The sequence below is a fragment of the Camelina sativa genome, chromosome 11 (assembly GCF_030686135.1).
Source record: "Camelina sativa cultivar CO46 ecotype springtype chromosome 11, ASM3068613v1".
NCBI lineage: Eukaryota > Viridiplantae > Streptophyta > Magnoliopsida > Brassicales > Brassicaceae > Camelina > Camelina sativa.
Window position 1 is genome coordinate 38080964 of NC_141890.1, and position 13099 is coordinate 38094062.

Sequence of the window (13099 nt, forward strand, 5' to 3'; positions counted from 1 at the left end):
TGATGGTGGTGGTACAACCGTAAATAAGACAAGAAGATGAGGATATGGATGTAATAAACATTTTCGCAAGAAATTCAAATAAATTAGAAATAATGGCATTTCTGTGAATACAATGAATGATATAGGATTTAGTAGGCAGAAAGTGGCAAATATTTGAGAGAGAAAAAGAGGAGTCTAGTCTTGCAATTGACTCAAGTTAGGGGTTTAGTTTCGCAAGCGTCCCTTGAAAAAATCATAAAGACGTAAAAAAAAAGGATGTGAAATATGATCAGATTCCATTTATAAAAATAGCATAAATTGGATCCCACATGTATGTGAAAGTGAAACAAGGTGGGATGTGAAGATGAATATGGCATTTGTTTCTTTATGATAAAACATTTCAGTTTTTGGTTCATGAAACTCAATGTTTGGTCACCTCCCTTTCCTTGTCTTCTCTTCTTTATTTTCCGATTCCAATTAAATGAAGCTGCAAACAATAATAACATTTAGAAGTCCAATACAAAACTTTAACAATGGTTAAAAGTAACAAAGTAAAACTTACGAGATTGTTAATTGGCTTCTTCCAGTAGAATCCATGAATGATTAGAAAGACAAGATTGCAAGCAATAAGAACAAAGATCGGTAAGGCATGTACTCCCATCCACTCTAAGACAAGACTTGCTCGTTTGTATCCATAAACGTCAACCTGCATGTGAAGATTGTGAGAGAGAGATTTACGTTTTAACAATGTGATGCTTCCTACTCTCGTAGTATATGTAAGTCATTAAGAGACATAAGATAATAGCAAACCAAACCATTAGGTATATCGCGGATAACAGAAATCCAGAAGCGCCTGAGGTGACACACATGTAACTCAGTGTGTATAGAGGTTTATTTAAATGCATTCCTGCAAAGAACCAAAAAACAAATGACACAATGCAAAAATGTGATTAGACCTAAAAAAAATGACGTGTGAATGAGAAATATAGGAGTCAAGGAAAATACCAAAGAGGTCCAGTGCAAGACCAAACATCAGAAGACAAAAAGAACGTAAAATCCATTGATTCAAACGCTGTTTGTGGTCCTGTAAGAAGTTAGTTACATAGCAACAATATTTAGTTTCTTATATAGATTCCAATTCACCAAAACCATAGACACTACTAGATTAACGCGAGACTCGTACTCTCTTAAGCTATGGAAGGCTCGTTATAAACCTATCTCTTACTAACGTCTCGCTTACCAACTCACAACAACTCTAATCTGCTATTTAGAGGATATATATAGCTAAGAGTTGAGCAGCTGAACTTCTTCAAAGAAAACTAAAGATATATTTACCTTGAAGTGGATGATAATATGACCGTAGTGCAGACCCACTAAGCAAGTAACGGTGGCCATCAACGAACTACAATTGAACAAACTTGTGAGTTACTTTGTGAACAATGATGAAGCAAAACTTGCAATGGAAATGGTTTTTGGAGAGTAGAAGCAGAGACCTTAAGAGGCCTTCAGGGTCAAAAGGCGCTTGACACCAAGAAGGAGCGTCTGGAGGTAATGGCCAATTGTTTGGAGAATTTACACTGCATTGCTGAAAATGTATAAGAGTTCATGTGAAATGGATATAAAAAATATATTGAGAGAAACAAGACAGGGGTTAAATCTAGAACCTTGGTTCGTGCATATACGGGTTTCCTGTACAAATGCTGGATTCCTAGAAACATACGGTCAATCATTCCAACTGCATTGCAGCCTGGTCCAGTGTGTCCTCGTACCCCACATTTCACTTTCAGATTCTAAACAGTTTTAAGGATCGTCAATGCATGATAAAAAGAGCGGTAAAGAATATGTAAGGAAGGTTGTGTAGAAGGAAGAAACACTATCTAACCAAGAATGTTGATGATCCTTGGTCTTCACTTGAAATCTGATATTCCCAGTCCGGCACGTATAAGCCATATAACAAGGACAAATATATTGTTGTAAAAACAAATGCCACCATCCTGTCAAAGACCAGGATAAAATCAAGCAAGTGCATAACAATTTTTTGTATACAATTTGCAAGAACACGACAGTTACCAATGAAATCTATATTTCCTGATCATAGATAGCTCTGAGCTGACATTATGGCTTCCCTTTAACCACATCTCGCACAGTGCAGCAACTAAGTATGCTATAGCTATTCGCTGAAAACATAACCCAAAAAGGCCTACTAATTTACAATGAGAATGTAAGAACACAAAAAAATTTCAATGCTGTCTCTAGATAATATACCTGTAATATGCCCATGAATCTAATTTTATCTACATCTATTCCGTAAGTTAAGTTGTTGAGACCATGAATAAATCCTCCTGAAAACTTAGAAAAAAAAGAAGAAAGAAAACAGTATAAATGTAAATGTATCACCATCAACACCATGAGTTAAAGGACAAAGTTATCGAACCAAACCTTGGAGAAAAAGACCAAGTAAGAGAAGTTTCAATGATCGCATCGAAGCTTTTCTTGTTGCAGCTAACCTGCATGACAAGTTCTGTAAGCAAACACATCGAGAGTTAGCGGACTCGGTCTTAAGAGAAAGATAAGAAGAACAGAGCCAAAAAAAAAAAACATTGAACCCTCTCAGATTACCTTATAAGCAAAGGCAAGAGAGACACCAACAATAAATAAGAAAAAAGGCATGACAAAATCCGCAAGTGTAAGACCATCCCAAGGTGAATGATTAATAGCTGGTAAAATCCCTCCAGCATCATCCACAAGTATCATCAACTGTGATTACATTCAAACAATTCAAACTCCACTTAATTACATCGCTAATTAGGTATTTAGAAAGCGATTAGGAAAAACAAACTTACAGCGACGGTAAGGCCACGGAAGACATCAAGAGAAACTAATCGTTCCTTGTCGGGAGGAAAAGAGGAACGAGAAATCTGAAGAGCAGACTCAATGTCTTTCTTCTCTCGCCATTGATGGTCATCATCATCAATGCCTTTGATTGTTTCATACATCGTCAGTTTTGTTCGCATCCCAACAAATTCATCTACTCCAGCGTCTCTATATATAGATTTTTTTGATATATTTTTCCCTATATATATATATATATATATATATATAATTAGAAAAAAATATATCGAAATTTTAAACCTTTATCAAGTAAGAAAAGAAACAAGACTTTGGTTTTGATATGCCTCAACTAGAACGGTTGATGCTAGCCACTTGAGCCGTTTGTTACAGTTCAATAACTTGGGATTTGCACGTGGCTGTGTCCTGATTGGACCTTATCCGAACTTGATTCGCTCACAGCGACTATCTCGTTATTTTCTTTTCCTTTATGGGCCTGCAAGTGAGAAAGCCCACGCTAAGGAGAATAAAAGGCTATAAAATTTACCATCCAAAATTATCAATGTAAAATGATATATACAAAAAGAAAATCATCTAATCTTATTTTTGAGTGGATTAAACTTCATAAAGCATTAAGAGCATCCTGCCGAAAAAAAAAGCATTAAAAGCTTCACTATCTAAAACCTAGAGGCTTAGACCACCACTATTGGTAAACTAATGGAGGAGTTGGGTATTTTTTTTAAATTAATGTTAATAATTTAAGATTTTAAATGTTGTCAAAAAAAAATTTTAGATTTTAGATATCCATCATTTTTAGAAGAGTATCTTCTTTTTTAGACACCAATTAAACTAATAATAAAATTAATGATAAAAAATATACTCATACTAATAAAGATGCTCTTATGGTGAGAACTTTATAAACAATTTTATACCATATTAGTGCTTGAACTAACTCTAAACAATGTAAAAGAGGAGATAAAAGTATGCTAAAACATGATAAAATAGAGAGACATCAGGAGTATATTCATTTTAAGGTAAAAGTAATCTTTTTTTTTAGGGTGGTTATTTTTGGAATTTCTTTATAATCATATGTTTATACTTTATAGTATCATTAAGTAATTATACAATTTCCTTAAGATATTGTATAATTTTCTTATATTGTAGGATTGGTGAGTTTCAAGCTTTATATAATAAGATTGGTGAGTTTCTAATTAATATAATAGTCATATTTTAATTGAAAAAATATATATTTTTCTTTCTAAATTATTTTTTCAATTAAAATTACATCTCTTAAATAACACAATAATGTATAAAACTATTTATCATAAACTTATAAGAACTAAAATTAAATTTTAAGATCTCTCTCTTTCTAAATAATATATTATTGTACTAACTACGACAATATTACTTTAATATATGTTTTTATTAATTTACACAAAATTCATTTAATATTTTTAAGTAGTATCAAATTAAAATAAATAATTTAAATTTATTCATAATGGAACTTGTTATATAGATAATTTTATTTTATGGATAATAAAAATAATAATAATAATAATAATAATAATAATAATAATAACATAGATAAAGTATAAACTATTGAATCAATAAGACAAAATGTGAAAGATATGGGTATTACAAAAATGGTGCACCAAATAAAAATACACATGTGTGTTATGTCTTGATGATATTGAAAGTTTCACATGATTTGAGTTCTACTCTAATTCTATTAAAAACAAACTCTTTTATTTTCTTTTTCTTTTTAGGAGTAGGCTCAAGCCGGTAGGGATATAGATGGTCTAAAAACATCTACATCCCTCAGTTTTTAGAACGAGATGTCTTCAAATCAGAAAAATAATAACCAAACAACAAATATTAATTAAATTGTTTTGGTGTCTTTACACTCAAGACATTAAACACCAAAACAATTTAATTAATATTACTCATAATCAATTATTTTTTTTAATATGAAACATCTCCCTCTATGGAGATGGTCTAAGGTCCATGCCAAATTTTTTCGGAAACCTTTTACCAAAAAAGCGAAAAAATAAAATTCTTATTAAAGGTTATATATTTACTTTGGCTAAGGTAAAAGAAAATATTAGGGTGGAAATGGTTGCATTAGGATGAACGAGTTGAAAAAATATGAGTTGAATAAAATTAGCTGAAATAGCATTTAACTCATTCATCCACTAAATATGAGATGAAAGAGTTGAACAAATTTCCTTTATAATTTGTTCATTTCTCCAGCTTTTTTTGTTGAATGGATTGAATAAATTTTCCAACTTACGCATCTCAAATGGTAAAAAATTGGATGAACAATCATTCAACCTATTAATTTAAGTCATCCATTTGCATCACATCAATCAGGGCCTGAACCTCTTCGAGGGCATGTGTCATGTGTGCACTAATATTTGAGATACAATGATTCTCCTCCATGCGAAAGATGAACCTGTGGCCAACTTAGCCAGAGTGGAGTTGATCTCAAGAACGACACACGTCCTAATATACCGCCCAAATCCTAAAACAATACGGACTACATACTACTCAGAAGTCATAATAGATTTCTCTACACTTGTTATCGTTTATTTTCTCTTTCATATGGTTTCCATTTTATGGACTGGTACGAATCATTCCAAGTTCAGGGATTACAAAAATAACCAACTCAAACGCAAGGCGATATGACACCACGGAGTTACAAAGTAAAAAGAATGACAGGAAATGTCTAATGAGTTTCCGGTAAAATCTTATTCGGCATCATTTAGATAAACAGACAAACAACCTTATGCTCCTGTAGCTCCGGATTTCACAAGGTTTTCAAGGGCCTTTAGAATCTGTGGCTCGCTCAGACCATCCAAGTTTACACACCTCTCAACACCCATATCTGCACAAGGGTTTACAAGCCAAGCACAAATTAACGGATGAAGAAAAAAAAAACAGAAGCATTTATAAATACTGGTTCCAAAGTAGAATCGAGGATGGCAGTTATAACGCATACGCATGGGGGAAAACACGATGATACTTTACGTTTTATACAGTCATCTAACACTAGCAGTCACGTGGAGCGGAGTCTTAAAGCAGTGGCATCTCCCATGGAATAAACAATGGTTGATTCTCTGATCTCAGCAGCTAAACAACTTCCTAAACATGCCAGTTACATGGGTACAAATATCTCTACTTAACTACATGATGGGAGTGGGAAAAAGTTCTCTCGTCGCAGATATTTGAATACTTTTAGTTGCTGAAGAGACACTGATATGTGATTACTATAAAATTCAAAACAAAACCAAAGAATACGAGAACAAGCAAACAACAGTAGTAAAGCAAATCGCATGAATTATATAAGATATTAGCATTCACATAAAACACAGCAAGGAACTAGGGAAAACAATCCTCGTTTTAAAAGCACAAGCAAATACGCATAGTGGTTTACACACAATACATTTTCATCAAAGAATCTTAAGGGTGAGTGTGCACTTTATGTTTAATGGGTTAACTCAAGAAGTTAAAGGACTCTTTCATAAAACAAACTGAATGCAGACAAAAGAGGAAGCCACATCTGTTATTTACCAATCAAATCGAAAAAGTCTTTAAAAAATGCATTTTCATCAGGGTACAAGGAGTGTGTATATCAAGTGTAATGGCTTAACACATGATGTGATAAAGACACTTAAAAAAAAAAAAAAAAAAAAACATAAACAAGAGAAGAAGCGACATTAATAACTACATTCACATCAAATCTTCAAAACACATTAAGCACAAAATAATTTCAACTCTCTACAAATTAAACAATTTGACTATAAGTAATGGGGGAGATGAAGCAATTTACCAAATCTTGCCCACATCTGAGGCTGGATCCCACTACATTCACGGATCAAGATTGGGAATTTAGGGTTTAGAGACTTCAAATCTTTGTAATTCTTCTCAACAAACGTTCTGAAAAAAAAAACAAAACAAAATCCCCCCAAAAAAAAAGAAAAATCACAAAACCAAACAGGAAATGGAACATTGAAAGAAAAATCTCCGATCTGAGAGATTGCTTTTTTTTTTTGGATCAAAAATTGAAACCTGGTGGGAGCACTAGCTGGAGACGATTGACAAAGAAGAATCCTAAGCTCTTTCATAGACTTCGATATGCTTCCTCTCCATGCCATCTCTCGCTCTTCTTCTTCCTCTCAAACTCTTCAGATGCCACAAAACAAACAAACAAAGAATCAAAGACCAGGGAGAAAACTTTTGTGTTCTGTGTGAAAGAAAATGGATCTTCAAGGAGAATTGAGTTAGGCCCATTAATGTTATTGGGCTTAGGCCTATTCAAGTTAGTCGGTTTTGTTAGGTTTAGAGGGGAAAACAATTAAAAAAAAAAACTAGGTTACGTATATAATATATCCTTCAATTCTCTTCTCTGCCACAATTGCTTTTTTTTTTTATTATTATACAATAAACAAAGGCTTGAGCGTTGTTCCTTCGCGTAGCTTCTTCTTCTTCTTCAGGTGCTTTTCGATCTTCATCATTCTTCTTCTTTTTTTTTGGGGTGTTTGATTTGATCGATCGAATCTGTGATCTGATATTTTATTTGCATGTGTTGATCGTTGTTTCTTTGTTTTCTTTAGACTTTTTTTTTGGGTGTATTTGTTTATTAAATTTCCTCGTTTTAAAAATCTTATCAGAATTTGATCATCTTGATTCGTATTTTATTTTATTTTCTGCTTGAAGATATTTTTTTTTTGTTTTTTTTTTAAAGGTAGATCCATCAGTTAGATCATTGAAATTGCGAAGTAATTTATTGAGCAAATAAATCGTTGTTGCGATTCATTAGCGATAAAGGCATGTTTTGAACTATGGTAGTTTCTTAGATTTATAACTTGCGTCTTTTATAAAGTATTGATTTATTGTATGATTAATGAATGTATTAAAACGAGTTGGAACTGGTCATATGACCCAATTATTGTATAACGTTTTGTTCTTTGGTAATGGTTTACTGGGAATTGTATTTCCTGAGTTTATTGTGTTAAAGTAGCTTCTCTACTGATGTTTCAGGTTTTTTTTTGGTTCTATTTGTTAAGATGGGAGACAAAAACGATGAAGACAAGAACATTGAGATATGGAAGATTAAGAAGTTGATCAAATCCCTTGAAGCTGCTAGGGGTAATGGAACCAGCATGATCTCACTCATTATGCCTCCCCGGGATCAGGTTTCTCGTGTTACTAAGATGCTGGGGGATGAGTATGGAACCGCGTCAAACATCAAGAGCAGAGTCAATCGCCAGTCTGTTTTGGGAGCCATTACCTCTGCGCAGCAAAGGCTGAAACTTTACAACAGGGTCCCTCCCAATGGTCTTGTGCTGTATACCGGAACCATTGTCAACGAGGAAGGCAAGGAAAAGAAGGTTACCATTGACTTCGAGCCTTTCAGACCCATCAATGCTTCTCTCTACCTCTGTGACAACAAGTTTCATACGGAGGCTCTGAATGAATTGCTGGAGTCTGATGACAAGTTTGGTTTCATTGTAATGGATGGAAACGGGACTCTCTTTGGAACTCTGAGCGGTAACACACGTGAGGTGCTTCACAAGTTCTCTGTTGATCTTCCCAAGAAACACGGAAGAGGAGGACAATCTGCTCTTCGTTTTGCTCGTCTCCGTATGGAGAAGCGTCACAATTATGTGAGGAAAACTGCTGAGCTCGCCACACAGTACTACATCAATCCTGCAACAAGTCAGCCTAATGTGTCGGGGCTAATTCTTGCCGGTTCAGCAGATTTCAAGACTGAGTTGAGTCAGTCAGATATGTTTGATCCCCGGTTGGCGGCAAAGATACTGAATGTGGTGGATGTATCATACGGAGGAGAAAATGGTTTCAATCAGGCTATCGAGCTTTCAGCTGAGATTCTGGCGAATGTCAAGTTCATCCAAGAGAAGCGTCTGATTGGCAAGTACTTTGAGGAAATAAGCCAGGACACAGGGAAGTATGTGTTTGGTGTGGAAGATACGTTGAACGCTTTGGAATCAGGTGCTATCGAGACACTAATTGTATGGGAAAATCTTGATATCAACAGATATGTGATGAAGAACACTGCGACTGGTGAAACTGTGATCAAGCACCTGAACAAGGAACAGGAAGCCAACACGGAGAATTTCAAAGTAGTCGACAGCGACTTGGCTTTGGATGTGGAGGAGAAGCTGTCTTTACTCGAGTGGCTGGCTAATGAGTACAGGCGTTTTGGTTGTGCGCTTGAGTTTGTGACCAATAAGTCACAGGAAGGGTCTCAGTTTTGCAGAGGGTTTGGAGGAATCGGAGGGATACTTCGTTACCAGCTTGACATGACTGCCTTTGATTCTGAGGATGGACAATTTGATGATGATGATTCGGAATAACAATCAATCAAATCCTCACCATCGCTGGTTGAGGAAGATGGCCCACCGCCATGCCTGAACCAGCCTGCCCGGGGGCTATCAGGGACGCGCAGACGATAGTTCGAGAATAATTGAAGAAGCATCTTTTCAAGGTAAAAAAAAAAAGATCTCTTGAAACCTGCTTTCTTGTTAGAAATCCTTAGCTTAATTATCTCTGTAATGATGTTTATTGAAACAGGTGGAGAGTCAAGGAACAGGTGGAGAATGAAGAAGCTGTTGCTTTGGTAGCGTTCGTCGTTGTCTGCAACATTTACGGAGTTTTCTTTTTGAGTTGGTGTTCTTTAATAATTTTACTTTGGCCAGTTTGATTTCAGTATTTTATACTCTCTGTCTTGAGAGAAACAAGTAATGATTTGGGTTTTATTGCATGGTTGTCTTTGACTTTGGGTTGATAAAATATATGTTGAGACGAAACAGCATTTCATCCACGCGTCTTAGTTTTGCTTAAAGCTTTTTATCCCGTTTTAGAACAGGTTAGGTTAGCCTCAAAATCTTGAGCCTGACCGTTGTTCATTTCTACATCTTTTAAGTCTTGTGGAAGCAAAATTCAACTACGGTTTTCTGAGTATTTTGTATAAGATTGATGGGAGCGTAAGATAGTTAATAAGAATCAAATTCACATTACGATTTTATGTAAGGATTTCATGAGACTGATCAGAATTGGAAGATGGGTCACAATTAAATCTAATACTGCTTCATCATGAATTTATCTTCAATCGGGATCCTTTTTTCTTTAAATTTAGTAAAAATACTCGGAGTTTTTTTTTTTTTTTTGGTAATTAGATCTGGTGGCATCGAGTCTGTGTTTAACCGATTCAAGTAGCTGTTGCATTTCTTTCCCTAATAGCGGGTCATATGCATAAGATGAATTATACTCTTTCCGTTTCATAATATAGGATATTTAGAGAAGTTTTTTTATTTCATAATATAGGATATTTTCAAGTTTTTATGTAATTTTTAGATTAGTTTAATACTTTATATTATGCAGTCTTGTTTGTGATTGGTTAAACTTTTTTAAAGTGTTTATTCCTTAATCTGCGTGCTTTACTCAAAACATTTTATATTTTGAAACGGAGGGAATATCATTTTTGTCTTGAAATATAAGAGCTTCTCCAACGGGGCCTCTTATCAAGCCTCTTACCTTAAAATTGAGCAAAAAATAAATCAAAAACATAAAAAAAAAAATAAGAGGCAGCTCTAATTTCGGATCAATAAGAACATTATTATTGGTAGGTTTGTGATTTTGGGGCTCTTAATTTTTTTAGTATTAAAAAGTGTATTTTTATAAAATAAAAACATTTTGTTTGTTAATTAAAATTGTACTCCTCCAATGGTAAACTCTTATAAGTGAGGTTCTTAGTTTTGAAAAAAAAATTAATGTTTAAATGTTTAAACAATAAAAGATTTTATTATTGCATTTCATAAACTTTTAATTAACAAAAGTAATCTCTTTCCCTTCTTCGTCAATATGTTCGACTGCACACTTGATTAATATGATATAACGACGACGGAACCCAGCAGTCAAGTGCGTAGACAATGCCCAGTAACAATGTTGATGAATGCCACAATGCATACATACAGCAGAGGGAGCCCAATATGCACTTCTATCACTATCTTCTTCGTTCTCAGTTTTGCCTGCATCATATCATAATTAAAACTTTGTTATTGTGAAACTGTTTTGATTATAGGAGAAAGAAACAGCTATTTTCGTCACTAGTATTCTCACCGGCTCATGTTGCAAACTTTGTCTATGTTGGGAGCTTATAGACCGCTCCTCCATTAGTTTCAAAATGGTTGAATCAGCCTGCACCAGATTTTAACTCTTTAGCACAGTAACAGTGATAGCACAGAAGTTGTGGATTTCTAAATCTGATGAACAAACATGTTTTAACTTGGATTCAAGAGCATCTACTTTCAGCTTCATCTCTTCAATGTCTTTAACCATTGAACCCACAAAGATATTAGCGTCAATCTCAAGTACTCACAAGAACAGCCAGATTTTGATGAGGTTGTATGCCAGTCAAAACAATACTCATCGCCTGAAATATACAAATGCATCAGAGTGGGAAACAGGACAATCTAAGCTGGTATTGTTCATGGCAACACATGTAACAAAAGCATAATTCAAAGAAAGAAACAGAGACTTGACCGATGTAACAGAAAAAGAAAAACAAAAGCTTGAAAGTACCTGGAAATTTACAGCCCGTATATGGAGATCACAAGGTAACAGAGGTGGCTCAGGATACTTCTCATCCAGATACTGTCAATTTTAATAAACAGCCACAAATACAAAAGATGAATGAAATACAAAACCAAAGAAAATAAGAACCTCAATGGCTGTATTACTGATAATAGCAAAAGAATCGTTATGACAACATCTCCATCAACAAGAGCTGGTACACTAATTTCTTGAAATCTTGAGGATCATAATTTTCTCAAAATCAAATAACCCTAATTTTCCCAAATCAAAGAACACTAATTTCTAAATCCTTGCTAGACAAAAATTGATTCAAAAATATGATCGAACATACCATGTGAAAGAGAATGGTGATTGAACATCTCCGAATTGGTGAAGGAAAGGATCCGATTTGGTGGTCTCCGATTTCATCAATGTCAGAGTCGTCGGTTTTTCACCGAGAGTCGTCGTTGCGATCCGCCATCGGTGGTTTTGCTGAGCTAACGGCGAAGAACAGAGGAAGGTCACCAACAATCGAATCAATCATCTCCACTTCCAACAGATCATTGACAAAAATCCTTTTCAATTTCGCAATCATCGTCGCGAGAGAGAATGGAAAAAGAAAAAAAAATTACACCCAACAATTTTCGAGCACGTCGACGCTTCTTAGTATTTCTTAAACCCCTTAGTTAAGAGGTTATTCTTAGTAATATTGCCATTTTTGATTTATTTTAAATCAGATTATACCTAATAATAGGAGCTAAGAAGTCCCGATAAAGATGGTATACGAGGCACTTTTTATTGATACATGTCAGCGTCTTGTTTGTTGATGTTTTAATACTTAAAAAAAATTATACCGATTCATTTTTTTCTTTTTTTCTCTCTCTTTTCCGATAATATCTTTTGGGAATTAGGGTTTGAATTAGTTGTTGATGTGTTAAACCGACAATATAAATAAAACGAGTCTTAATGGGGATGAATCAGGACTGGTCCTTTTATTAACGTAGAATTGAAGTGAGGATTTACAGGAAATGACAATTAGGGAGCTAAGTGCAGTTAATACGAAAATAATGCTCTTCTCTCTCTAATTGCCCAAAAAGTGGATCCAGAGCTCTGACAACGACCTCTGATATTTATAGTGGGCCAATGACCTAGGGCTTCTTCTATCTCTCTGTAAAATGACGATTTTGCCCCTGCGACCAGATGTGCCAGATCCATAACTTCAGGCCCTAAATCTCTTAAGAATCTTCTGTTTGAGCTCCTGGAATATTGGGGGCAAAGCCCATATCCAACATTAGTGTTTAGTTAAAGTGCTAATCCGGCTAAAGTGAAGGAGCATGAGAGGCCCGTAACGGTGGCTGAGAGAGCATAGTGATCGGTGAGTGTGGCGGCCGAGCTGATGAAGGTTTCGGATCAACGGAAGTCCCGGTGGAGACAGAGCTGTGTTGTTGTTCTTCCCTCTCTTATGTATTTCGAAAAATATGATGGTAATGAAAATTATTGAGCATAGCAGAAACATCATACTCATCACTTGCATGTCTGGATTCTTGTAAATATGATGGTATTGGATTTTTCTTATATTGAACATGATTCCAAGTTTCAATTTAGAAAATTTACAGTGAATTGAGTTGATTTTTATTTTTGGCTACTACTGGGGATTTTGTGTGTTGTCTAATTGGGTTTTATGGTTTGATGATTT

General features: G+C 34.8%; 4 protein-coding genes across 9 annotated transcripts; 1 reads left to right on the plus strand and 3 right to left on the minus strand.

Annotated features, from left to right (window-relative positions):
• Positions 1-254: 254 nt before the first annotated feature.
• LOC104725265 (uncharacterized) lies at positions 255-3155 on the minus strand. Of its 3 annotated transcripts, none has more exons than XR_015570347.1 (13): positions 2823-3114; positions 2599-2736; positions 2419-2500; positions 2245-2321; positions 2050-2156; positions 1862-1973; positions 1644-1769; positions 1473-1556; positions 1315-1381; positions 985-1063; positions 795-886; positions 542-685; positions 255-466 (listed from the first exon to the last, which is right to left on the minus strand). XR_015570347.1 is itself a non-coding variant. In XM_010443892.3 (13 exons), exons 1-13 carry the CDS (start codon positions 2991-2993, stop codon positions 440-442), a joined length of 1314 nt encoding a protein of 437 aa, XP_010442194.1. In that variant the 5' UTR covers positions 2994-3155; the 3' UTR covers positions 255-439. The 3 variants fall into 3 exon arrangements, 2 of the variants coding, with proteins under 2 accessions (XP_010442194.1, XP_019087788.1); XM_010443892.3 differs by having other exon boundaries at positions 1473-1564; positions 2823-3155; XM_019232243.2 differs by having other exon boundaries at positions 1473-1564; positions 2245-2328; positions 2823-3036.
• Positions 3156-5372: 2217 nt separating this feature from the next.
• On the minus strand, positions 5373-7018 carry LOC104725266 (NADH dehydrogenase [ubiquinone] 1 alpha subcomplex subunit 2). Its single transcript, XM_010443894.3, has 3 exons — positions 6877-7018; positions 6638-6744; positions 5373-5692 (listed from the first exon to the last, which is right to left on the minus strand). The coding sequence occupies exons 1-3, from the start codon at positions 6960-6962 to the stop codon at positions 5592-5594; spliced, it is 294 nt and encodes a 97-aa protein (XP_010442196.1). The 5' UTR covers positions 6963-7018; the 3' UTR covers positions 5373-5591.
• Positions 7019-7035: 17 nt separating this feature from the next.
• Positions 7036-9652, plus strand: LOC104725267 (eukaryotic peptide chain release factor subunit 1-1). 2 transcript variants are annotated; one of them, XM_010443895.3, is made up of 3 exons: positions 7036-7301; positions 7849-9316; positions 9403-9652. In XM_010443895.3, exon 2 carries the CDS (start codon positions 7875-7877, stop codon positions 9183-9185), a length of 1311 nt encoding a protein of 436 aa, XP_010442197.2. In that variant the 5' UTR covers positions 7036-7301; positions 7849-7874; the 3' UTR covers positions 9186-9316; positions 9403-9652. The 2 variants fall into 2 exon arrangements, with proteins under 2 accessions (XP_010442197.2, XP_010442198.2); XM_010443896.3 differs by having other exon boundaries at positions 7178-7301; positions 7875-9316.
• An 870-nt stretch (positions 9653-10522) lies between these two features.
• Positions 10523-12123, minus strand: LOC104725268 (vesicle-associated protein 2-2-like). Of its 3 annotated transcripts, none has more exons than XM_010443897.3 (5): positions 11756-12123; positions 11413-11484; positions 11210-11263; positions 10951-11028; positions 10523-10859 (listed from the first exon to the last, which is right to left on the minus strand). In XM_010443897.3, exons 1-5 carry the CDS (start codon positions 11756-11758, stop codon positions 10746-10748), a joined length of 321 nt encoding a protein of 106 aa, XP_010442199.1. In that variant the 5' UTR covers positions 11759-12123; the 3' UTR covers positions 10523-10745. The 3 variants fall into 3 exon arrangements, 2 of the variants coding, with proteins under 2 accessions (XP_010442199.1, XP_087331912.1); XM_087475786.1 differs by having other exon boundaries at positions 11107-11263; positions 11756-12059; XR_757861.3 differs by having other exon boundaries at positions 10798-10859; positions 11137-11263; positions 11756-11984.
• Between the last annotated feature and the right edge of the window lie 976 nt (positions 12124-13099).